Raw genomic sequence first — 27371 nt, 5'->3', positions numbered from 1 at the left:
AGAGATGCCTTAGTAAACCAGGTCCACTGTGTCATGTACAGTATGCGTCACTCAAGTCTCTAGCAGAAGGGGGTCCAGGCATTTTACCATGCCTAATCTCCAGCTAGGTCTTTATTCAGCTCTGATAGTACTTTCCAGATTACGACTTAAATTTATGCTGCTGTTTATTTCATGACATTTTTGGATTTGGCAATTACTGCTAACCTATGCTTGCTTCTCATTACAGCTTGACGAAGGAGATGGAATCCTACTCTGTGAGCACCGGCAATGATACTGTGTCTGTGGTGCAGCCGAGTGTTGCTGTTGAGAAGCGTACCCTGCCTGCGAGGAGTCAGAACGGGATTTCATTCCTGGCATTGAGAGGTGCAGTAGATCTGTGACACTCATGAGCTCTAGATATCTGTGAATCATTTTGTATTTAAACTGAACCTATCAGGGTTCATGGGATTGTAAATCAACATTTCTGCTTAAAGGTTACCGGAGACCAAATAAAAAAAAAAGTTTTATGCACACCTGGGGCTTCCTCCAGCCCCATGCGCATGGATTGCACCCACGCCGCCATCCTCCACTTCCCGCACCTGGTACCGGGTCCCGTAACTTCCTCCAGTGGCGGCCAGTCTGTGCAAGATATATATGTAGAGAGCGCACTTCCTTTTGCGCACACTGGCTGCGACTGGAAGAACTAACAGGACCCAATACCAGAGCTGCAGGCAGCGGAGGACGGCGGCATGTGAGTGATCCCGTGCGCATGGAGCTGGAGGAAGCCCCAGGTATGCATAAGACTTTTCTCATTTCGTCTCTGATACACTTTAAATTCCAGATACTGATTTGTATATTTTTTTTTATGTCCTACGAGTTATTCCCCCCCTTTAATCCTCAGGCCAATATACAATAAACTGTTTCTCCTACGTTTTCTCCTAGGAGATAATTTTTCAACTGAGAAAAATACCAAAAAGTAGGTGAAAAAGTGCTATCAAAATTATACTAAGTACTGTCGTGCATGCTGGTGGCTTAAAAGTAATTTTATTCATAATAAGATGTAAAATGATCACCTAGGAGTAAAGTTAGCAGAAAAAGTGAATTGAATAAGGACCGTGAGAAGAGATGAGCTTCCGATTACCGTGGAATTCCCATTTTCCAATTTCCGTATGGATATCGGCTTTGTGCGTCGGAAATTGGTCATTGGAAATGATAATTACGTGGAATGCTGCATTTCCGAGTACCAAAACTCTGAATGTTTAGGCTAATCACAAGACTTGGAATTATTAAGCCAATCAGAGAACTGGGAAGTGTACCGCGGTTGCTAATTGGAATTGTGGATTATGCATAATAGCCACATCCCTAAAATATACCAGTTTCTGCAAAAAAAATAAAATTAAAGTACCGTACTTTATTAACAAAAATAGGAAAAAAAAAACCTATTCCACAGAAATCAGAAAGACATTTGTCTGAATGCGGAATTCCGTTGAAATAGGCATTTCTGACCATAACTAATAGAGATACAAAAATGTCTGATAGTTGTTTTCGCTGAATATGTAACTTTTGCCTTTTTCTATGTCTGCAGGTTTATCAGACGGGGATGACTTGATAACCAACAGAATTATAATAGATAACAACACCTCCGAGTTTGCACTTAATGAAACAGCAGATGTCCAACTTTTTATTAAACCCGCAGAAAGTAAGTATAAGGGCTGAAAAGTGATGCTGCCTGCAGAGTTCGAGGACATTTCAGAATAGGTTATACAAAGATCATGTGACAGACTGTCACATGATCTTTGTATAACCTATTCTGACAGATCATGTGACACTTTTATTACACACAGGTGAATCTTGATCAAGCAATCATGTGACTTCTGACATTAACTGGTTGGTCTGAGGCTACGTTCACAGTGGGACGTTGCGTTGTGATGCGACGTTAAAGAGGAACTCCAGTGAAAATAATGTAATAAAAAAAGTGCTTAATTTTTACAATAATTATGTATAAATGATTTAGTCAGTGTTTGCTCATTGTAAAATCTTTCCTCTCCCAGATTTACATTCTGACATTTATCACATGGTGACATTTTTACTGTGGGCAGGTTATGTAGCTGCTCCTAGCTGTTTTGGCTGTTACAGACAGCTGTAAACAGCCATTTCCTGTCTGTGAACATTATTACATTGTGGTAGTTTGCCCAGAGTACCGCGGTACCAGAGTTTCTTGTGGGAGGGGTTTCATCACAAAATCAGTCATACAGCGCCCCCGATGGTCTGTTTGTGAAATGCAATAGATTTGTCATGTAAAAGGGGGTATCAGCTACTGATTGGGATAAAGTCCAAATCTTGGTCGGAGTTTCTCTTTAAAGAGAACCCGAGGTGGCATTTCATTACGTTAGTGGGGCACAGAGGCTGGTTGGGCACACTAACACCAGCCTCTGTTGCCCCATCGTGTGCCTTAAAGACCCCCCTGCTCGCCGCTATACCCCCGCAGTGCTGGCTACACGCAGCGTGTCGCCAGCACAATGTTTACATAAGCACTGTCTGTCAGCGCCGCTCCCCCGCCTCCTCCGCATTGCCGCTACCCGCCCGCGCCCCTTCCCTCCAGCTGATAGGAGGGAAGGGACGCGGGCGGGTAGCGGCGATGCGGGGGAGCGGCGCTGATAGACAGCGCTAGGGTAAACATTGTGCTGGCGACGCGCTGCGTGTCGCCAGCACTACGGGAGCTATAGCGGCGAGCATGGGAGTCTTTGAGGCACACGATGGGGCAACAGAGGCTGGTGTTAGTGTGCCCAACCAGCCTCTGTGCCCCACTAACGTAATGAAATGCCACCTCGGGTTCTCTTTAAAGTCGCAATGCATTACTACAGTGCAACGCCAAGAAAGGTGGTAGTGCACATTATCTCTTCGTTACCATCACCAGGGCCAGCTTAAAGGGCTCCGGGGCCCTGGGGCAAATTGAATGGGGGGGCCCCCTGCCTGAATACCCCTCTCCTCACGGCGATCACCTCTGCTCTCGGGGCCCTTGCTAACAAGCTGCAGGAGCAATTACTCACCTCTTCCGGCGGACGGCACAGTCCGGGCACTCATCATGTTGTCCTCCACCTCCTCCATGATCCAGCACGCGTAAACACGCGCCAGGTCATAGAAGAGGTGGAGGACAACATGGCAAGAGTGCCCGGAATATGCCATCCGCTTGAGGAGGTGAGTAATTGCTGCTGCAGCTTGTTAGCAAGGGCCCCGGGGAGCAGAGTGAGCGGGGGAGCAGGCAATATTTAGCTCTGCAGAGGTCGGGGGCCTCGGGGCATATGCCCCCTTTGCCTCTATGGGTGCGCCGGCCCGGACCATCACATACAGTAAAGCATACAGGCCATGAAAAGTATGCTTTCCTATACCCAGTAACATGTGTGTTTTTAGAAGTAATGCACTGCAGCAGTGCGTTACCATAACGCTACACGTTACCATACGACACTAACGTCGCACTGTGAACGTCCCATAGAGTCATCATTGCAGTGCGGGAAGCTGCGTTATAAGAGTTTATAATGCAGCTCCACAACGTCCCACTGTGAACCTAGCTTAAATCCTATGCCTGGTACACACCGTGCGATTTCCCATCAGATAGACAGGTCGAATCGATTATTTCCGAGAGGTCCAATCTGGTTCACAATTGTTTTTCTTATCGATTTTCCAAATCACTTCTATACAAAACCGATTCCAAAAACAAAAAACAATCAGAAATCAGATTGAACCTGGTAGAAATAATCAATTCAACTTGTCTATCTGTTGTGCAATTGCATGGTGTGTACCAGGCATTAGAGGCACCGACTAATAAAACCAATCTTGGTTGTACAATCTTACCACTAGTATTGTATGTAATATGAGGGACCTAAAGGGACCTAAAGTATTCAATCAAAGCATATCCACTCTGTTTACTCTTATACTATATAACAGTGGCTTGATACCAGGTTTCTGATCCTGGTTAGGGCCAGTACCTGTTCAGTAAGGAGTCCTCGGGCAAGACTCCTTAGCACTGCAGGGCTCTCAAAAACTTTTAGTCTGACAGGAGAGAAGCACCATACAAATGTTAACATTATTATTACTGTATATTCTGCTGTATAAGGCTACTTTTTAACCCTTGAAAATCTTCTGTAAAGACAGGGGTCGTCTTATATGCCAGGTGTCATTGATGCCGGGTGATATGCCCTATCCTGTTAGTCTCTCAGATCTCGCTGCTGAGGACTGTAGTGAAGCGGCGCAGGCGCACATGTGTGAGATCTGAGAGGCACAGAAGGAGGTAAATAGGATACAAGGGTGGGTCAGAAGGGTGAAAGAGGCGTGTTTTATGGGCACAGCGTAATTTATCCTTCCATACCGCTCTGATAAACAGGGAGAGCTGACCGATCCGCTTAGGGAGAGTTGACCAGTCCAACCAGTCAATCGCCTGTATACTGTTATAGACTGGGTACGACATACAGTACAGCACCAGTATCTGCTCATACATAGCACCAGTTTACGATGTTTTTTTATTTTTTATTTGCTGTGCATTGGAAGAGGGGTAGTCTTATACTGCGAGTATATCCCAAACTCTTGGGATATAAATTGGGGGGGTCATCTTATACGCCCAGTCGTCTTATACGCCGCAATCTACGGGTATATAGATTTGGTAAGATTGTACAATCAAGATTGTATCATTGATGGGCACCTTTACTTGGGGTTTCATAACATATATACTGTACCATATACCTATACCTGCTTACAGAGTGTACTGCGCAGTGGATGCAGCACCATGTCTCACCTGTTCCGTAGGCCCGCGGCACAACGCCCTCTCTCCCTCACTGCTTCCCTAGTGCCTGCTGCGTGTAATAAAACAATCAATGCCGCAAGGGGGACACAAAAGGTACAAGGGGGACATGGGGGTGCTAGGGGGACAAGAGGTAGAAGTGGGAAACAATGAGGACACAAAAGAGACATAACAAGGCACAAGGAGGACACAAGAGGTACAAGGGGGACACAAGAGATACAAGGAGGACCTAATAATGGGGGGGAGGGGGGGGGGATCCACAAGATGTTTCGGCACCGTGGATGCACCAGGTTTAATATATTTTTTCCCCTGAATTTTGTCCTTTAAACCTAGGTGGGTCTCATGGTCAGAAGCATCTTATGGTCCAAAAAATACAGTAGCTATCATCCCACTTTATCTTTGGTTTGGAGTTTATTGGTATACTAATTCTATAACATACAGTTCAGCTGCAAATCCTGCAAATCTATCCGATATACTGTACTAGGCAAGTAGAAGGATTTTTGTTTTGTTCGTTTTGTCCTTCCGTTCTTGCTAGGTTTTCTCTTTAGAGTGACCCCCGACCTTCCAATGGCTGCCTTACTGTATGTTTAGACAATTTCATGTATGCATAAATGTTTTGCACTAAATAATATGTAATCAAATGACCATTCTTTGCTCTTTCATTGCAGACTCTAATATTGACGCAGCTGTTGGTTTTGTCCTCTATCAGAATGATAACTTATTTAGTTCTAAACATAAGAGAAGCCTGGAGTATAGGAAGAAAATCATCTCCGCCAGTATCTCCAATGAGATACGTGCAAATGTAGAATTTAGCTTCAGCCAAAGGGTATGTTTGTGTCGTTTCAAAAAAATATATGCAGATTATTATTATTTGTATTATTATTATTATTATTAATAATTTATAAATAATTATAAAATATTCCATGGTGCTGTATAGAGTACGGAACAAACAGGGGGTACATAATAAAACAAACAATGGTGTAGACAAAGTACAGACATTGGTACATAATACAGAATTGAAAATTAGTGTATTGACAAGATTATGCAAAATGTACTTAATTTTTAGGAAATACTATTCTTCCATTACAATCCTATTCATAATCCTAAAAATTACGTTAAATTTCACAAAATTGTAATTAGCAAATTACGACCTTCACTACTTATAAATACTGTTGATATCTTTAAAATAAAAGCCTATTAGATATTCTAGTGTTGGCTCCATGATGTGAATGTATTTGTTTTCTTAAAGAGGGGAGCTGTTAGCCATACTATCTCAGAAAAAAACAGATATATTAGTAAATAAATACTTTCTCTACTTACATAACATACAATGGGCTTGATTCACAAACCCGTGTTAACTGTGAGCACGTTAAACAGTTAGCACGCGAAGTGCCGCACACTGACTTTTTCACATGCAAAGTCCCGGATACTTGCATGCGATAATGCTGACTTTTGCATGCGATCGGTAGCTGATTGCGTGCAAAAGTCCTCATTATCGCGTGCAAATGTCCGCGATCACATGACTTTGCACATGAAAAAGTCTGTGTGCGGCACTTCGCGTGCTAACTGTTAACAGTTAACACGGATTTGTGAATCAAGCCCTGTATGTATTGCACTGTCCACATTTTTATTTAAGTGAGTTTTATATAATAAAGAGAATTCTGTTTCTGACAGTTTACATCTTAGAATCCCTGTGTCTGAAGCCAATCCTGAAGTCATTTCCTCCCTTACTCTGCTTGCCGGCCCTCCTCCCAATCTTCAGACACTCCCACATAGCTCTGCAGCTGTGTGCATCCTCACAAATCATTGTGTGACTTTGCAGACCTGGTTTATTTGTATGGAACGGATTTCAGCTGAGTCACTTTGTCAGCTTCTCAGCACAAGAAATATTGGCCAATCAGAGAGCAACAGAGGTGTGGGAGGGGAAAAGGGAGTGAAAGAAACTTCAGCCAATCAGGCTGCGTTAGGTATGTCTGAAGGGAAAAGGGAAGGAAAGAAAGTGAGTAAAAAAAATAAATACAGCATGCACTGAAACTTCTCTTTTACGGCAGATGTACCAAATAAGAGCCAGGGGATCTGGTAAATGATATTCTATTGAGAAGAAAATTAAAAGAGATATTTTACTTTTGTATTGCCTGGTTAGCATCCTTATTATTTGTTTACCAGAAAAAAATAGAGGCTTGATTTTTTATTTTTTTGGCCGACAGTTACTCTTTAACGCAGGGGTCCCCTAACATTTTGGGTGGACGGTCGGGTCAACGTACTTCAGACTGCTGGGAGTCCGGAATATACATAAAATGATGTCTTTGCGGGCCAGACAGTGAAGCAAACCCAGGTGACAACCTGAAGTCCAATTGGACAGCAGTGTCACCTGATGTGGAATTTGATTGGAAACCAGCGAATTACTACTTTCTGGCTTCCGTGTGGATGGGTGGTGCCAGCACCGCTATTCTATATGTAGGCCACCAATATTTAAAGATGTAGCAGACCGCATCTATAAGTAATACATTTTGTGTGTGGGGGGCCAGTAAAAAAGCCTCAGGGGGCCACATTCGGCCCGCGGGCCTTAGTTTGAGGACCACTGCTTTAGGCCCGGTTCACATTAGCGTTCGCTATCCGGATTTTCCGGATCTGATCCGGACCGCATACTGTACAAACGGAGCGTACGTTCCGCATAGCAATGTAAAGTCTATGCGGACGTTCACACGCGTCCGTTCCGTACAGTACGGAGCCGGATCGGATCCGGACTCCGGACTCTTTTCCAACATGCGCTATTTTTTTGGTCCGGATCTCCGGCCCACGCACCCGGACCGGAGCCGGACCTGAGCCTGACAGCACCATCAGGAACACAGAAACCAATGGGGAACGGAAGGCACAGAACACACTGCCTACAAAAACCTGACGTTCTACCCCACTTCCTATGCGTATCCAAGCGGCCATTTCGGATGGGGACACATGGGCCAAGCATGTCAGCAGTGACAGACGTGCTGGAGCTGTTTGGCAGAATGTCGGAGGTGGAGGTGAGGCCTACAGCGGAGGAACCTGATTCTACAAGTGCACCAGGTGCACCTTCTGCTGACCCCAACATTTTTTTTTTTAAATTTCGCTATTTTTTGCCCACGGATCCGGATGCCAGCCTGATGCATGCCTGATACAAACGGATCGGAACCGTACGGTTCTGATCAGGATCAGGTCAGGATCCGATCAGGATCCGGTCCGTTTATTTGCCAAAACGCAAGTGTGAATGGGGCCTTAACGGGTACCTGAAGGGAGCCAAAAAAAAAGTGATATACTTGGGTAGGGATTAGATTGTGAGTCCTTTCAAGGGACAGTTAGTAACAAGACTATATACTTTGTACACTGCTGTGGAATATGTTGGAGCTATAGAAACACTAAATAACAATAATAAAACTTACCTCAGTAGCAGGAAACCCCTGGGTAGTCCAGAGGCTTCCCCGATATTCCAATGTCCCTCCGTTTCTGTGTCAGCACCGTTAGCAGACCGAAACCCAGGACTTCCTCTCAGCTCTAAAAGAAAGCAACAGCAAGAAGCACACACAGGGTTAATATCCTGTGTTTACTTACACCCTGTCTGAAAGGCACACAGAGCACAGGTCAGACAGAGATGCCAGCTCAAATTACAGTGATTTATTACTAGCAGATAAGGGAGAATCAGACACAGGCCGTTATCGTTATCTCTAAATACAAACAGGGTGGACTTCTCTGTGTTTTCCTTCTCTCCTGTGGAGTTCAGGTCCTCTTTAATGTTGAATATTGCTCACGGCCTCACTACCATCTGTAAAAGAGCACAGACAACACTACACAAGCACAAAGTATGGCCCACGCATGCACCAGAAGGGTTTGCACGTGCGCAGTATGGAGCCACTTGAGCATAGAGGGAAAAGCCATGCACAAGCGGTTCCGTACTAACGAGCAGGCATAAGCCCCACTGGAGTCTGTGCAGTGCTTTTACATGGAGGGGAGCACGGCAACAAAGATGACGATGGTCCCGGCTGGCAGAGGAGGGGTCAGGGAGGATCAGGGATGTCTCTGGATCATCCAGAGGCTTCACTCTACTGTAGTATCTATTTTTTTAAATTATTATTCTTATTTGACAAATGGGATGCAACACAACTCAACGCAACACATTAAAGTGAAAATTAAGCGAAAAAAAAACTTTTGATATAAATAATTCTCTGTGTAGTATGGGTAATTAATAGAACAATAGTAGCAAATAAATAGTCTCATATTTTTATTTTCATATAGAGCTTTTTTTTTTTTTTTTTTTTTTTTTTTTTTAATAACATTGCATCATTCTCTAATATGTGCAGTTTACACAACACTCAGCATTCTAAATGGTTTTACAGAGGAGAGCGAATGACCTTTCAAGTTTCCTCTGCAGGAAAATCATAAACAAACAAGAAACAATGAGACTATTGAGATAATAGCTTCAAAAGACAGCGCTGTCCACAAATGTATTGGTCGTGGTGCTCAGTGAAGCTCTTTTGCATAGATAACTGAAGTTTCTTAAAGGTCCGTACACACGCACTACAGAAGCAAACAACGGGTCCGACAGTGCGTACACAGGCACTACAGTCTGCTGAAAGTCCGCCCAGCGGGAGGTGCCGACGGACCCGTTGTTGGCTGCTGTAGTGCGTGTGTATGCACCTTTATTCTTACTGTACTGGAAACAATATCAGACTCATACCTGTGCTGATAATGTTTTATTTCTTAGCTGTACTACACATACAATTCATTACCTCATAAGTCTATTTTCATTTCAGTTTCCCTTTAAGTGTAAATAGGGCCCAAGTAAGATCTTTCACAAAGTCAAAACAACCTTTCTTCTGTGCTTGTCTTTGCAGGTCAACACATCATTTATTCTGACGCAGTACGCGTGTGTCTACTGGGACTACGACAAGGGTGAATGGAGTACTAAAAACTGTGGGAAGGTTACAGAAGGGTTGATCAGGATAAATGGCACCATGTTACTGCGATGTACCTGCAATCATACAACCAACTTTGCTGTATTAATGGTAAGAAGCTCTAATCTCACCTCACCCAGTGCCTTATGCCTGTCCCTTCTTACCTCTTGTCCTGGGTGGAAATCTGGCCCTGCATAGGTGGTTGGTTCTTGGGTCATTTGAAGGTGAAGCTTGTGTGGAATAGGATCACTGTTCTGCATACGCTAAGTGCTCCATGTTTCCATTTGCAGAAGTTCCGAGAAAATATCACACATCCAGCACTAGATATTGTGTCCACTACTGGCTGTGCCCTCTCCATGGCTGGACTGGCTGTCACTGTTGTATTTCTGCTGTATGCCAGGTAAGATCATTCAGAATGTAATCAGTGAGAAATTATCCTCCTGGACTAGCTCATTCATGTAGGATTATTTTAGAGTGAGCCTGTGTCAAATTAGATAGTATGGCCACTAGTTACATTATTTGGGGGTCAAGTCTGTCTACTTGTGTATGTGGGCTACATACTGCCTAATTTTGTTATCTGTATCACAGTCTGCCTATTTATGTTATTTGGGGTACATGTTGGATTGTGTTTATGGTGGACATGCTGCCTAATTATATATTATTTGGGGAGCTTGCCTGCCTAATTAGTAGACTTGAATGTCTATTTGTGTTATAGGTACTAAGGCCGCAGTTGAAATTTAACATAAAAACTGGTAGCACCGGAGACAGAAAATAAGTTATAGCAAAAAAAACCACAAAAAAACTACCGTATTTTTTTGGATTATAGGACATCCCTGACCATAAGAAGCACCTAGGTTTAGAGGACAAAAACCAGGGGAAAAAAATTGTACTAAACCTGGTGCATCCATGGTGAAGGGGCATCTTGTGGATTATGCCCACTTTGTACCTCATGGCCCCTTGTACCTCTTGTGTCTCCCTGTGTCCTCCTCTGTCCTCCTGTGAACCCCATGTGCCCGCCTCTGTCCTTCTTGTGTCCTCCTCTATGCCCCTTTGTGCCCCCTTTGTGTCCTCCTCTGCATGGGCACAGTACAGGGAGTCCATGACATTGCGGCAGGTTGGAAGTTCATATTGGCAGCCGTTCACAAGTCAGGAACTCCCTGCATTTGGACTATAGGTGTTAGAGTCTCTCTTCAGTCCCTGTTGACCTTCCCACGAAGGAAGAGGCGTTACCCAGTAGTGGAGTCTAGGTGACCACGGGTCTTCACCCACACTCCCTTGAGGGGAGTGCAGGACCACACCCCCAGGAGGGGGATGTGGAACTTAGCTGCCTAGTGCCCTACCAGGTCACTACTGGGATTGCCTCAGCGAGTGGTTAGGAGAACAGGTGACACTGATTGTGGAGTTGCAGTGGACAGATGAGAGCTGAAGATCCAGTCCAGGTGGTGGTCCGGGAAGATCGGGTCACAAGCCAGAAGTCGGGGCAGGCAGAAATCAACGGTGGTCGGGGTCACAATCCAGAGGTCAAGGCAGGCGGCAATCAACGGTGGTCGGGGTCACAAGCCAGGGGTCGAGGCAGACAGCGGAAATCCAGTAACAGAGCCAAAGGTCGGGGCAAACAGAGATCAGCGGAAGTCGGGGTCACAGGCCAAGGTCACAACGAGGATCAGAATCAGGTAGATACAGGAACGTAGATCACCAGCAAACTGTCAGAACGAGCAGCACTGCAGCTAAGGGCAGTGCTGCTTTTATACTAAGTGTTGGCGCCAAAATTAGCGCTCTGCGCATGCGCAGAACGCGCGCAACACATTGCGCACGCGCACGCACATGCGCGTATGCGCGCCGCGGCTACGCGCGCGCGCAGCTTCCTGCGCGCGCAATCCCTTATGCGCATGCGCACAGCGCGTCTCGCCGCGCGCCGCACTGGGAGAGAGCATAGTAAGGCAAATGAGCCCCCACGCGTGCGCACACAGGAAAGTCTCTGGGGATGTTGCAGATGGCCGCCATGGTGAGTGTGACAATGCCCCCCCCCTAGGGGCAACCTCCGGGTGCCCCTAGGACCTGGTTTGTCAGGGAATTTTCGGTGGTACCTTCTGATAAGTGCAGGAGCATGAATGTTAGTAGCTGGTTCCCACGAGTTCTCCTCAATTCCAAACCCCTTCCACTTGATCAAGTACTGGAGGGAATTCCTCACTCTCCTGCTATTTAGAATCTTTTCTACCTCGAATTCTTCTGTACCTTCAACAAGGACTGGTTGAGGAGGATCAGAGGAGCGACCAGGGAAGTTGTTAGGAGACACCTTCTTTAGGCAGGAGACATGAAACACCGGGTGGACCCGGAGGGAGGCAGGAAGAGTCAGTTTGAAGGCAACTGGATTGATCTTTTGTAGTATAGGGAATGGACCAATGAACCTTGGGGCGAATTTCTTTGAGGGACAGTGAAGCTTTAGATGGACGGTAGATAGCCAGACTAGGTCCCCTGGTGACAAATCCGGTTCTTTTCTTCTAAGCCTGTCCGCAAACCTTTTTCCTTTCTCCTGGGTCTGCTTAAAGGGAACCTTAACTGAACGGGGGGTAAAGAGTTTTACTTACCTGGGGCTATTACCAGCCCCCTGCAGCAGTCCTGTGCCCTCGGCGCCGCTCTGGAATCCTCTGGTCCCTTGCTGTCACTTAGTTTCATTTTTGACGACTCACCAGTCGCCGGCCGCCATGCGTATTATTGAACGCATTCACCAATGCAATTAGCGCTATTGCGGACCGCAACGCATACAAAAATACGCGTTGCCGCATATCTACGTGTGCGGAATGCGGCAACGCGTATTTTTGTACGCGTTGCGGTCCGCAATAGCGCTAATTGCATTGGTGAATGCGTCCAATAATACGCATGGCGGCCGGCGACTGGTGAGTCGTCAAAAACGAAACGAAGTGACAGCGGGGGACCAGAGGATTCCAGAGCGGCACCGAGGGCACAGGACTGCTGCAGGGGGCTGGTAATAGCCCCAGGTAAGTGAAACTCTTTAACCCCCGTTCAGTTAAGGTTCCCTTTAAGGATACTGTGGACAGTGTCAAAGTTACGTTGTAGACTAGAAATCCTCTCTTGTACTCCAGGACAATCTGAAGAGGAATCCAGACTAGGCAGAAACACGGGATGAACCCCATAATTAATGAAGAACGGAGACTGATGAGTAGATGAATGAACCGAGTTATTAAAGGCAAATTCGGCGGTGGCCAGTAGAGAACACCAGTCATCCTGGGAAGCAGAAGTGAAGCACCTGATGTATTGTTCCAACGTTTGGTTGGTTCTCTCCGTTTGGCCGTTGGTTTGTGGATGGTACCCTGATGATAGGGAAAGTTGGATTTGAAGACCTCTGCAGAGTTCCTGCCAGAATCGTGAAGTAAATTGTGACCCCCGATCAGATACGATACTGGATGGCAAGCCATGAAGTCGCACAACCTCTCGAATGAAAACTTGAGCCGTCTCTGCAGCTGAGGGCACATGCTTAAAAGGCAAAAAATGGGCCATCTTAGAAAAGCGGTCTACCACAACCAGGATGGTGGTGAACCCTTCCGAGGGAGGTAGGTCCACTATAAAATCCATGGCAATGTCTCTCCATGGCTGTGTTGGGATAGGAAGAGGATTCAAAAGACCCCAGGGTCGAGTACGGGTGGTCTTGGAACGGGCACACGTCTCACACGAGGTGACATAGGATTTGCAGTCCTTAATTAACTCAGGCCACCAGAACTTTCTTTGAACAAGTTCTTGAGTCTTGTTGACCCCGAAATGTCCAGCTAACTTGTGGTCATGGCAGGCCTGAAGCACCGCCATATGGGCTTCTGGGGGAACGAAGACCTGGTTCTGGAAGTAATAGAGTCCCTCTTCCAGTGGGAGATCCAGCGGCGGGTGAATCCGGGAGGAAGTCTGCTTGATAAGTTCCATGAGGCTGGATTGTAGAAGTAAGAAGTGTTGCGGAGACAGGATGTTCTCCGGGGTCGGATCGGGGACTGACTCAGGTTGAAACATCCGTGAAAGAGCGTCGGGCTTAGTATTCTTGGATCCGGGACGGTAGGTTAGGTGGAAGTTAAACCTAGAAAAGAAGAGTGACCATCGGGCCTGTCGTGGCCTAAGTCTCTTGACTGAACGTAAGTATTCTAGGTTCTTGTGGTCTGTGAGGATCAGGATTGGTTGTTATGCCCCTTCCAATAGATATCGCCATTCCTCGAGGGCAGCCTTAATGGCAAGGAATTCACGATCAGCGACATCATAATTCCTTTCTGCTGTGTTTAATTTCCGAGAAAAGAAGGCCACCGGGTGAAGGATGGCTTTAGGGCCAAATCGCTGAGAAAGGATGGCCCCCACAGCAATCTCTGAGGCGTCCACCTCCAGTACGAAAGCTTTAGCTGGATCAGGATGTTTTAAGATGGGGGCAGACGTGAAGCAGGACTTAAGCTTTTCAAAAGCAGATTGGGCCGCAGGAGTCCAGTGAAAGGAGCGAGCAGTGCTGGTCAACTGGGTAATGGGAGCAACAATCTGGGAGAAATTCTTGATGAACTTCCTATAAAAGTTGGCAAAACCAATGAAACGTTGGACTGATTTACGATCCACAGGGACTGGCCAATCCAAGATAGCGGTGACCTTCTGAGGGTCCATCTCGACTCCTCCTGGAGAGATCTTTAGGCCCAAGAACTGCACGTTTACTTGGTCAAATTCGCATTTCTCAGGTTTTGCATAAAGTCCGTGGGTACGGAGGCGGGCTAAGACCTTCCGTACATGCAGGCGATGTTCTTCTTGGGAAGAAGAGAAGATGAGGATGTCATCCAAGTAAACCACCATGAAGTAGTCAATGTAATCCCTAAAGATATCGTTGACGAAATGCTGGAAGGTGGCTGGAGCATTGCATAACCCGAAGGGCATCACCAGATACTCAAAATGCCCAAATCTGGAACGAAAGGCCGTCTTCCACTCATCACCCTCTCGGATTCTAATCAAGTTGTAGGCTCCCCGCAGATCCAACTTGGAGAAGATACAGGCGGACTGAAGTCTGCGGAACAAATCAGGCATCAATGGAAGTGGGTAGCGGTTCTTTATGGTGATCTTGTTGATCTCCCGGTAATCGATGTAGGGTCGCAAAGAACCATCCTTCTTCTCAACAAAAAATATTCCGGCCCCTGCAGGAGAAGTGGAGGGACGGATGAAACCCTTGGAAAGGTTTTCCTCAATATATTCTTTAAGAACTAGAGTCTCAGGCTCGGATAGCGGGTAAGTTCTTCCAAACGGAATGGGGGCCCCTGGTTGAAGATCGATAGGACAATCATACGGCCGATGTGGAGGTAAGGCGTCCGCCTTAGACTTGTCGAACACATCCAGAAAGTCGTGGTAGGCCTCAGGAATGATATCCTTCTGAGGAGAATTCATACAAAACAGGGCCCCAGCACGGGGAAAGCAGGAACTTAGACAATACTCTGAATGGAAAGAGACCTCATGGGAGACCCAATTGATGGCAGGGTTATGGGTTCTCAGCCACGGCATTCCTAGGATCACAGGAAACAGCGGAGAGGGTAACAGGTCAAAACACAAATATTCTTGATGTTCCTCTTGAATAGTGACCAGGAGAGGCAGAGTTTCTGTAGTGATAGGGCCGGAGCTAATGGCGGATCCGTCCGCCAATTGGATGACCAGGGGTTGACTCTTGCGGCAGGTAGGAATCATAAGTTCTTGGGCCAACTGAATATCCAAGAAACAGGAGCAGGCTCCAGAATCCACAATGGCCTTAATTGTGACGCTCCTTCCTTGAGGTCCCTGCAACGACAGAGTGAGCGGAATATGAGAGGAAGCAAGCGGAGGAGTAGGAGAACCACTTGCACATACAATAAATTCAAGCTCACCAGGAGGTCTGACCGGGCAGTTGATCCGGAAGTGGCCTGACGCTCCGCAGTATAAGCACAGATTGGCAGATCTTCGGCGCTGTCTTTCTTCTTGTGAGAGAGCGGGACGGGCAAGACCTATCTGCATCGGCTCGGGCTCGTCCAAGACAGGAGGAATGGACGGTTGAGGTGTAACAGCAGGCCTCGGATTAGGCAGGCTCCAGGCAGGTCTAATAGATCCCGTTCTCTCCGAACGTCGCTCTCTGAGACGTCTATCTATTTGGATAGCAAGGTGAATAAGCTCCTTTAAAGAGTCCGGAACCCCAACTCTGGCCAGTTCGTCCTTAAGGGTATCAGAAAGTCCTTGACGAAACTGGAATCTCAGGGCAGCGTCGTTCCAAGCGACGTCAGCTTCCCAACGGCGGAATTCCATCACGTAATCCTCAACAGGTCTTCTTCCCTGCCGAAGGGACTGAAGAGCGCTCTCGGCAGAAGCAGCTCTTCCTGGATCGTCATAGATCTCCGCCATGGTCTCAAAGAAGGTGTTGAGACTCTGTAAAGCTGGATGCTGTTGTTCCACCAAACGAAGAGCCCATGCCTGGGGTTCCCCCTGAAGTAGGGATATGACAGCCCCCACCTTGATCTCTTCGCTGGCAAAGGTTCTTGGTAACAAAGAAAAATGCAGACGACAGGCACTTTGAAACCAGCGGAATTTTGAGCGGTCCCCCGAGAAACGCTCTGGCAAGGGCAATCTTGGTTCAGGGGGAGGAGAAGTGGCATTCTCTCCTGGGGCTGGCATCTCATCAGCTGGGGGATGAACCACCGGGGCAGGAACAGGAGCAGAAGCATTATCTGCGGCAGGAACAGGACCTCGGAGCTGATCTCGGATCTCCTGGTAGCCTCTCTGGACTTCATCCACAGACACTCGAAGCTGTGTCACAAGGTCATAAAGGATCTCCACGGGGGAACGAGCTCCACCAGTGTCCATCTTGGCTGCTCGTTACTGTTAGAGTCTCTCTTCAGTCCCTGTTGACCTTCCCACGAAGGAAGAGGCGTTACCCAGTAGTGGAGTCTAGGTGACCACGGGTCTTCACCCACACTCCCTTGAGGGGAGTGCAGGACCACACCCCCAGGAGGGGGATGTGGAACTTAGCTGCCTAGTGCCCTACCAGGTCACTACTGGGATTGCCTCAGCGAGTGGTTAGGAGAACAGGTGACACTGATTGTGGAGTTGCAGTGGACAGATGAGAGCTGAAGATCCAGTCCAGGTGGTGGTCCGGGAAGATCGGGGTCACAAGCCAGAAGTCGGGGCAGGCAGAAATCAACGGTGGTCGGGGTCACAATCCAGAGGTCAAGGCAGGCGGCAATCAACGGTGGTCGGGGTCACAAGCCAGAGGTCGAGGCAGGCAGCAGACAGCGGAAATCCAGTAACAGAGCCAAAGGTCGGGGCAAACAGAGATCAGCGGAAGTCGGGGTCACAGGCCAAGGTCACAACGAGGATCAGAATCAGGTAGATACAGGAACGTAGATTACCAGCAAACTGTCAGAACGAGCAGCACTGCAGCTAAGGGCAGTGCTGCTTTTATACTAAGTGTTGGCGCCAAAATTAGCGCTCTGCGCATGCGCAGAACGCGCGCAACACATTGCGCACGCGCGCAGCTTCCTGTGCGCGCAATCCCTTGTGCGCATGCGCACAGCGCGTCTCGCCGCGCGCCGCACTGTATTTTCGGGTGTTAACCCATTTTGAAGAAAAAAGAAAGAAAAAAAAAATATTTGTTGCTGTCTCTCTCACACTTGGAGAAATGTCTACACTTTATGTCTGGACAGGAATGATTGGTATTCACACAGATTGGGATGCAAGACCGCAATAAAAAAATCATAAGAGACAGTAACCCCTGAGGGCAGGTTCACACAGCCGGCACACAGCTTTTTTTGGTATGGTCACATGTTGCTCTGTTACGGAGCAGAAAAGCGTTTGGCATTGTTTACCATCAATTCCTCCTAGCGATTGATCATGGCACTTGGCCAATAGAAAGCAATCGGCAGTAAACACATAGAGATGAATTCTTCCATTTATCTCAATGCAGGACACAGTGGATGCCGACGCATACAGAGACTCAGAGATGAAAATCTAAGAAGAATCCATACTTATCCGGGGCTTCATCCAGCCCCTAAACACGTGTGAGTCCCTCGCTGTAGTCCCGCAGTCTGCCGTTCAGCCACAATGAGCCCTGGTACCAGGCTCAGTCGGGCTCAGTCTAGGTCTTCTGCGCATGCGTGGACCTACTGTATGCGCAGTAGACCCAGACTGATGCGACTGAGCAAGTTACATGGGCTGATAGCGGCTTAACAGCAGTCCATGGAAGGACGGCGAGGGACTCACATGTGTTTATGGGGCTGGAGGAAGCCCTGGATAAGTATCGATTCTTCTTAGTTTTTCTTCTCTGAGTCTCTTTAACGACAACCGTCTGTCTGAACCGGCCCTAACCACACTAAAACATATTTCCCAGATATTAGGCTATAGTTGGAGATGGCAAAATCGGATGCAAAGCCTACTTTGGGGTGAGGCGTTCGCTCTACTCCAGCCTAGACTTTGCTGTTGTCTCTGTTGCAGAGCAAGATCATCCACAGGGCCACCTAGGCAGGCATGGAGTCAAGCAGTCTAGGACTCATGGGGCCCAACTACCACTTTCCTTGACCCCTCTCCCATCTCAGATTACCACAAGGACCATAAGCTGGAACCAAAGATATTACCTTGCTCTAGGGCAGGGATGTCAAACCGGTCCTTCGAGGGCCGAGGTCCTCACACATTTTTGATACAGCTCAAATGAATTGATGGGTCTAAATCAGGAAAGGTGTGGTCCATCAGGTAGAACACATTCCTTTCTTTCTCAGTCTATCCTAAACACTGGCATGGATCTGGCCCTCCAGACCTGGAGTTCAACACCTGTGCTCTAGGGCCTCATTTCATTGTGATCCATCTCTTCTTTGCTGCGTGCCAGTTCTGGTTTTGCCAGGGCCGGATTTTCCATAAGGCACGGTAGTCTCGTGTCTACGGGTGTCTGGTGGTGGAAATTTGGCTCACTCCCCTTCTCAAGTGCCTCCCTCCTTCCCTATGCAGAGTCCCAAGCAAAGTGTAAATCAGCGGTTTCTCACCCTGCTCTCCACTGATGAGATCTCTCTTCAGCCTGGAGGCATCTCTAGTTACCTAATACTTGGGGGTACCTCTGGCTACCTAATGCTAAATGGCACCTGTAGCTACCTACACCAGGCAGGGGAAGAAGGCGAGAGGTGACAGTTGGGCCAAGCAGCCACCGCACTTTCGGCTCAGTTTGGGTTTTTGAGTTCATGAAGGGCCAATTCCGGTAGCCAGAGAATCTGTGCCTTTAGACTCCTGTGATTTGTCCTTTGTCCTGTCATGGAAAGCCGCTTCAGCTTAGAATCCCATCTGAAGTGGAGATAACAGTATCTTTTGTTTCCATTCCTTAGTTGTTACATTGGGCTCGATTCACAAAGCAGTGCTAATGCATAGCACGAATGTGACACACGTGAAGGTTTGCGCGCGTAAAGATTTATGTGCGTGCGCAGCCGAAGGTTGTCGCATGGTAATGTGCACACTGTGCCGAGTTATCGCGCGCACGTAACTGCGCGCAAACCTTTGCACGCGTCACATTGCGTGCTAAATGCATATTACGGTCGTGCTATGCATTAGCACTGCTTTGTGAATCAAGCCCATTGAATGTAACAACTGAAAATGAGCTCAATGTGAAGCTCTCTCTGCTTCAAGCATGCACACAGTTCAGAACAACTCACTAGAAGATTTTAATATAGAATAAAAGCAGCTTGAATAGAATGCAATGGCAGCTTTCAGAGCAGATAAACTGTACTTTAGGAACTTGTAATTTTTTAAATGAACAATATTACTTGTGCACAAAAGCAAATATGATAACTGTATGGGTAATAAAAAGTAGGAAACAGGGGCGTAACAATAGACCCTGCAAGGGATGCAGCTGCAAGAGGGCCCAAAAGCCACAGGGGGGCCCATCCTGATAGACTGACAACTAAGGGCAAGAAAAGAAGAAGCTTTCTACTCTCTGCACAATTGTTCTAATGACTGCATCTGCTCAGCCACTGATAAGGAATCATACAAAGTTTGCAGACAAAGATTTGTAGACCGTCCCCATTCAGTGTGCATCAGGCTCTTGTGTACAGCGCCCAGCCACCTTAGTGGGAGGGGGCCCCATGCAAAGCTTTGCAGGGGGGCCCAGTGATGTCTAGTTATGCCACTGTTAGGAAAACACATTTCTATAGAATTTTATGTCAGAGTTTTATCCCACTTTAAATGTGTGATTGTTTGATAGTTTCAGGAAGAAGCAGAAGGTGTCGTGGATACTGATGAGTCTCTGCACAGCTATGCTCATCTTCTATGTCGTATTTATTGCTGCAGTGAAGTACCCAAGTAACAAGGAAACTGATGAAACCTCCAATCCACTGAATACATTTCTGCAGACTGACCTTGATGATTTTCAGGATGGGGTGTGCACAACCCTGGCGGTTTTACTGCACTACTTCCTCCTAGCAACATTTGTGTTGACCGCTATGTTGGCGGCAGAGTTTTGCGTTCGTCTGATTCATGTCTCTTTTGTTTCGCCACATTACTTCATCAGGAGTGCACTCATCACTGGATGGGGTAATATTTTGCTTGTGTTTGTTTGTTATAATACACAGCACAGTATACAGTATAACAATGCTATTATTATTATTATTATTATTTTAATATTATTATATCAATATGGTGCTTGATATTATTATTTGTAAAGGTTAACATATCATTCAACATACTCCTAACTTCTTCCTGTGCAATAGCTTCAAGACTTTTCTAGGACTGCATTCCATCTTTGGAACTCCCTCCCAAATCCATTTAAAGTAAACCTGAAGCTTAAAGAGAACCCGAGGTGGCATTGTATTACGTTAGTGGGGCACAGAGGCTGGTTGGTCACACTAACACCAGCCTCTGTTGCCCCATCGTGTGTCTCAAAGACCCCCTTGCTTGCCGCTATACTCCCCGCAGTGCTGGCGACACGCAGCGCGTCGCCAGCACAATGTTTACTCTAGCGCTGTCTGTCAGCGCCGCTCCCCCGCCTCCTCCGCATCGCCGCTACCCGCCCTCGTCCCTTCCCTCCAATCAGTGGGAGGGAAGGGATGAGGGCGGGTAGCGGCGATGCGGAGGAGGCGGCGGAGCGGCGCTGACAGACAGCGCTAGGGTAAACATTGTGCTGGCGACACGCTGCGTGTCGCCAGCACTGCGGGGGTATAGCGGCGAGCAGGGGGGTCTTTGAGACACACGATGGGGCAACAGAGGCTGGTGTTAGTGTGACCAACCAGCCTCTGTGCCCCAGTAACGTAATACAATGCCACCTCGGGTTCTCTTTAAAGGACAGGTCCAAGGAAATAAAATAAAAATTACTTACCCGGGGCTTCATCCAGCCCCTGGCAGCCTATATGTCCCTTGCCGCAGCCCGGGTGTCCTGGGGTCCCCTCCGTTGGAGATTGCACCTGCTCGAGTGTGGCCATGCCGCTCGCGTTTGCGCCCACGTTGCCTGGAGCGTTCTGTGCAGATGCAGAACTACTGCGCCTGTGCAGAACGCTCCAGGCCATATGAGCGCGATCACGAGAGGCGTGTTTGCGTACTGTAGCTCTGCTGCTTTGCACGAACACCAGTGTAATATCGTGATTATGTTGTGCTCGTTGCTCGTGGAGGAGATCAAAGTGGCAGACTTTGTCCATCAATTTGGTCCACATAGGGGATGCCGTGCCAGGCCCAATCCGGCAGCGACACTTCTAGGGTGAAGTGAAAGCGGCGGAGTGTCTGAAAGCGATGGCTGGCACAGCGGCGGGGACGGATGGCCAGAGGCAATCAGAGTATCGGACATAGTCCGATATTATTTTATTCGGCAGCACCGCCACCTTGCAGAGGCCAATTTTATTGTTTTGAACTATGTCAGACATTTGGATCACATTCTGTAAAACATGTAAGAGGCTAGAGCCACAAACCTCCTACTTTTAACAGTTGATCCCTAGAATTATAAACCTTACTTTGGCTTTCACTAATATTGACCTGTGTTGTGTTTTGTCACAGGACTCCCAGCAATAATTGTCTTAATAACATTTGCTGCCACATACATCGGTGAGAACAATTATCATCGAAAAGAGTAGTGAGTATTGTTTTATTCCTCCTGAGTTACCTACAGGGGAGGCAGTGGGGTAGGACTATGGAGGGAAATGTGTATTATTGACTCAAAACAAGTATGCAATAGCATAGGTTGCCTGTCAACTGTGTCATATGTGTACTGTATATATGCATATAATCACACAACTGAGCTATTAAAGCAAAAATACCATAAATATTGAAAAATACAAAATAGTTATGGAAACACAAACACCCTAAAAACACGTACATGCAAAAAGGGTGTCTGGAAAAAAGGTTGCAGGATATAGACGAAATTTTACGTTTTTATCTTAAACAAAATTTTTAGTTTCTATATTATAAACATATGTAGGTAGAAAAAAACAAAGTCTTGTATAACTAATACCTTTTAATGGCTAACTGATAACGTTAAATAATGCAAGCTTTCTGAGATCTAGTCCCCTTCTTCAGGCATATTTCTAGATGTTAGCTGTAGTAAAACACTGATGCAGCGAAATAGCAAACATGAAGATGGCAGTTGTGTTGGTTGCTGTTTAGCAGTTAGATGTCAGGTGATCAGCAGGCTGGAGCCAGTGAGCTTTTACCAACACAACTGCCATCTTTATGTTTGCTATTTCGCTGCATCAGTGTTTTACTACTGCTTACATCTGGAAATATGCCTGAAGAAGGGGACTAGATCCCAGAAAGCTTGCATTATTTAACGTTATCAGTTAGCCATTAAAAGGTATTACTTTTACAAGACTTTGTTTTTTTCTACCTACATATATTGTTTGGCTAACACGGTACAGAAACATTTTTACTACTATATTATAAACAAAAATCAAGTGCTAAATATGTCGAATTAATGGAAATGAAATGGCAAAATACCGTCCATAACAAAAACCAATATGTACACTTGTATTAAGCATAATAATACAATTGTAGATATTACAGGTATTTTACTGCAACTATACCTAACTGTACTCTCACAGAGAACTATCCCTATTCCCCAGACACCCCTAACCCCCCCCCCCCCCCCCCTTGGTGTTGTTAATAAGCATAATTTAATAAATTGTATAAATTAAAAATATTGTACTGGAACTATACCTAACCATATGCTCACAAAGAGCCCTCTCTGAACCTATTCCTAACCCCTAGACCCTGGTGGTGCCTAACCCTAAAACCCACCTGGTGGTGCCTAACCCTAAAACCCACCTGGTGGTGCCTAACCCTAACCACCCACCTGGTGGTGCCTAACCCTAACCACCCCCCTGGTGGTGCCTAACCCTAACCACCGCCCTGGTGGTGCCTAACCCTAACCACCCCCCTGGTGGTGCCTAACCCTAACCACCCCTTGGTGGTGCCTAACCTTAAGACCCCCCTGGTGGTGCCTAACCCTAACCACCCCTGGTGGTGCCTAAGACCCCCCCTGGTGGTGCCTAACCCTAACCACCCACCTGGTGGTGCCTAACCCTAAACACCCACCTGGTGGTGTCTAACCCTAACCACCCTCCTGGTGGTGCCTAACCCTAAGACCCCCCTGGTGGTGCCTAACCCTAAGACCCCCCTGGTGGTGCCTAACCCTAACCACCCCCTGGTGGTGCCTAACCCTAAGACCCCCCTGGTGGTGCCTAACCCTAACCACCCACCTGGTGGTGCCTAACCCTAACCACCCACCATTTGGTGCCTAACCCTAACCACCCACCTGGGGGTGCCTATCCCTAACCACCCACCTGGTGGTGCCTAACCCTAACCACCCACCTGGTGGTGCCTAACCCTAACCATCCACCTGGTGGTGCCTAACCCTAACCACCCACTTTTGGTGCCTAACCCTAAGCACCCACCTGGGGGTGCCTAACCCTAACCACCCACCTGGTGGTGCCTAACCCTAACCACCCACCTGGGGGTGCCTAAACCTAACCACCCACCTGGTGGTGCCTAACCACCCACCTGGTGGTGCCTAACCTTAACCACCCCCCTGGTGTGCCTAAACCTAACCATCCCCGTGGTGGTACCTAATCCTAACCATCCCCACTGCATAAACACCCTTACACACATAGAAATAATATATTTGATACCGTAAAGTACTTCACTACAAATAACATGAATAGAATAATTTATATATTTTTAATAGAATAAATAACCTTACAATCACGTACACATTAAAAATCTTATGAATAGTAAAAGTTATGTATTTGTATTAGAATAAATAGCCTTACAATCACCTACGCATTAAAAATCCTAAAATAACGGTAATATTAAAAACGATATATTAGTAAGATAATAAATCTGAAAACTATAATTTACTCATTATAATTCTGAAAACAAGGTTAATACCAAAAGCGATATATTTGTAATACAATAAGCTTAAAAACAATATTTAAGCATTATGTTTATGAAAACGAATATTAAAACGATAAAATAAGTGAAAACAAAAATTTACTTATTACACTCCTGAAAGCGAAATTTAAAAACGATAAAATAAGTAAAACCAAAAGTCAAAACAAGTTTGTAAACAATATTTGTAATAAGCCTTATTTGTCATAATGTGGCTGGAAAGTGTAATGGTTAAGGGCTCTGCCTCTGACACAGGCGACCTGGGTTCAAATCTCGGCTCTGCATGTTCAGTAAGCCAGCACCTATTCAGCAGGAGACCTTAGGCAAGTCTCCCTAACACTGCTAGTGCCTATAGAGCGCGCCCCAGTGGCTGCAGCTCTGGCGCTTTGAGTCTGCCAGGAGAAAAGAGCTATATAAGTGTTTGTCTTTTCATAAACCTTATGCACGATCCCTGCAACCGCTATTTGTCGGACGCACCCCTAATTTTTTCTCTGGCGCCTAATAGCCGATATTTTGCATTGCAGCCTATGGTGCGCCCTTTTTGTCCATTAGCCATATGTCTCCTTTTTTTCTGCTTTACTACAAACACCCCAAACACCCTAAAAACATGACAAAAATACAGACCACAGACTTTATTTGTATACTGGGTGCATGTTGGCCTAGGTCACATCAATATTGGATATAAAGTACAAATAGTATCTCACAATAGTGAGGGACTATTTGTACTTTATATATGCAATGCAATAATATAGTTTGTTCCAGTACAGGCTGAAAAGAGTTTTCCCAAATTTTGTATTACGATTTCGCATCGTAGTTGCGAAGTACAATGCGAAATTACAATTATGCAAAATCCATGCTCCTCACTAATGGGTACCTTAACACTTTAGTCCATACACAATCAATCGATTCCGGACTCAACCCTTGCATGAATAATCTTCAGAATTTATTGTAATAATGTATGCGGTTATACAGCAGACAAAAAAGCACAACGTTTCGGACTACATGCCCTTTCTCAAGTGCTTAAAGAGACACTGAAGCGAAAAAAAATATATGATATAATGAATTGGTTGTGTACTATGAATAATTACTAGAAGATTAGCAGCAAAGAAAATATTCTCATATTTTTATTTTCAGGTATATAGTGTTTTTTCTAACATTGCATCATTCTCTAATATGTGCAGATTACACAACACTCAGCATTCAAAATGATTCTTTCAGAGCAGTCTGTGAACTAATGACCTCTCCTCTGGCAGAGGAAAAGTAAAAAATTAACTAGCAGTTGAGATAATAAAAGTCAGAAAACAGCCCTCTCCACGACTTTGAAAGTCGTAGAGCTTAATGGCTTTTTTGTATAGAGATAACAACTGGAGTTTCTTAAATCTTCCTGTACTGGAAACAATTAGACTGATGTATCTGATCTTAATGTTTTATTTCTTAGCTGTACTACACATACAAATCATAATATCATAATTTTTTTTTCGCTTCAGTGTCTCTTTAAGAAAGGGCATGTAGCCCGAAACGTTGTGCTTTTTTGTCTGCTGTATAACCGCATACATTATTACAATAAATTCTGAAGATTATTCGTGCAAGGGTTGAGTCTGGAACCTATTGATTGTGTATGGACTGGATTATGATTGGAGGCTTGATGGACCTCCTACGATGATCTGTGACTCCCCGAGATTAACAGAGTGATTCCTGAGGTCTGTGGACAACCCCTGTTGTGTTTGTTACCTTAACACTTTAATCACTTCGCCGCCCGGGTACAGTATATCTACGCCCCTTTTAACTTAATTTCCCCGCCCAGGGCATAGATATATGCACCCCCGCCACTACCGCTGCTGTCCGCGCTCCCGCGCTCGTGCACGCTGCCACCCGCTCGCCCAGCGATCAATGAATGGGAAGAACAGTTCCCGTTCCTTGATCTAAGCCCCCCAGCAAAGATCGGCTGCTTCCATGAGAAGCTGAGCAAATGTTTCCCATCCTCACTGCACTTCCTGTAAGCATACTTCCTACGCTTACAGGATCAGTCACAAAAATTACTGTGGCCATCTTGTGGTTAAATAGTAAAACTACAGTCTAAAGCATTTTTTATATACAATTACATATTTTAACATTTTAAATTAACTCATTACCTCCCACACTCCCCAATTGTTACCATTTTTTGTGAAAAAATAAATAAATAAATTACAATACAAAATACATAAACAGTTACCTTTGGGACTCAACTCTTTAAATATTTATGTCAAGAGGGTATAGCACTGTTACTTTACAAATTATTTTATATTACTTTATAAATTATGGGCTTGCAATTAGGGATGGACGCAAAACTTAAAAAAATGCACCTTTATTTCCAAATGAAATATTGGCGCCAAACATTGTGATGATAGGGACATAATTTAAATAGTGTAATAACCAGAACAAATGGGCAAATACATTACATGGATTTTAATAACGGTAGCATGCATTATTTAAAAACTACAATAACCAAAAACTGAAAAAATGATTTTTTTTCCCAATTGTTTCCTATTTTCCCATTAAAACACAGTTAGAATAAAATAATTCTTGGCATAATGTCCCACCTAAAGAACTCCTAATTAGTGGCAAAAAAACAAGATATAGTTAATTTCATTGTGATAAGTAATGATAAAGTTATAGGCAAATGAATGGGAGGAGAGCTGAAAGGTGAAAATTGCTCAGATGCTGAAGGGGTAAAACCCCTCAGTTGTGAAGTGGTTATATTACAATCACTCTTTTGCTAGTTGTAATCTTCATAGAACAGCCTATCAAGCTGAAATACAAAGGTGAACATTTCCAGTTTGTAAATGGAGAGTGGGGGCACTTACAAATAATAAAATACTTTAAAACTGTTAAAACGGAGATGTAGTAGTTGGCTTACTTTGCTCAATGAAAAAGCCAATCGTAAAACGATTTATAATGATGTATAGTATAACGATTTAAGTTAATTGACCATTGTGTTTCACGGGTATTTTCCTGCTTCTTCAGGCCAATAAAAATGTTGTGCCTGGTGGGTGTAGCGAACAGGGAACAAGCACCTCTGTCTATTTATTTTTCCCGGTGTTCATCAAAATGATTCTTGACATTGGCCTCAATTCACTAAGATCATGCTAGAGATAATAAGGCAAGAGAAAACTTACCTCCACACAGGAGAGAGTTACAACCTCTCTTCATTCCTTAAAGGGACTCCGAGCTCACGAAAAAAAGAAAAGTTGTACTCACCAGGGGCTTTCTCCAGCCCAGTGCTGGTCGGGAGGTCCCACGCCGGCGTCCTG

General features: G+C 45.8%; 1 protein-coding gene and 1 long non-coding RNA gene across 4 annotated transcripts in view; one reads left to right on the top strand and one right to left on the bottom strand.

Moving 5' to 3' along the window:
- The window catches only part of LOC137545067 (uncharacterized), a 48492-nt gene extending 26251 nt beyond the window's left edge, over positions 1-22241 (bottom strand). Inside the window, exons 1-2 of the long non-coding RNA XR_011025987.1 lie at positions 22151-22241; positions 8191-8302 (exon numbers count right to left, since the gene is read on the bottom strand). This is a non-coding gene — a long non-coding RNA (uncharacterized lncRNA). The remainder of the gene's footprint in view (positions 1-8190; positions 8303-22150) is intronic.
- The window catches only part of ADGRG7 (adhesion G protein-coupled receptor G7), a 92528-nt gene that overhangs the window by 49736 nt on the left and 15421 nt on the right, over positions 1-27371 (top strand). For all 3 annotated transcript variants that reach the window (XM_068266172.1, XM_068266173.1, XM_068266174.1), the window contains exons 7-13: positions 227-363; positions 1565-1678; positions 5443-5600; positions 9640-9810; positions 9990-10099; positions 19919-20247; positions 21697-21772. In XM_068266172.1, coding sequence (XP_068122273.1) covers positions 227-363; positions 1565-1678; positions 5443-5600; positions 9640-9810; positions 9990-10099; positions 19919-20247; positions 21697-21772 — 1095 coding nt within the window. The remainder of the gene's footprint in view (positions 1-226; positions 364-1564; positions 1679-5442; positions 5601-9639; positions 9811-9989; positions 10100-19918; positions 20248-21696; positions 21773-27371) is intronic.

The sequence above is a fragment of the Hyperolius riggenbachi genome, chromosome 2 (assembly GCF_040937935.1).
Source record: "Hyperolius riggenbachi isolate aHypRig1 chromosome 2, aHypRig1.pri, whole genome shotgun sequence".
NCBI lineage: Eukaryota > Metazoa > Chordata > Amphibia > Anura > Hyperoliidae > Hyperolius > Hyperolius riggenbachi.
The sequence above is the reverse complement of the archived record's forward strand: the minus strand, read 5'-3'. Positions and strand labels throughout refer to the sequence as shown.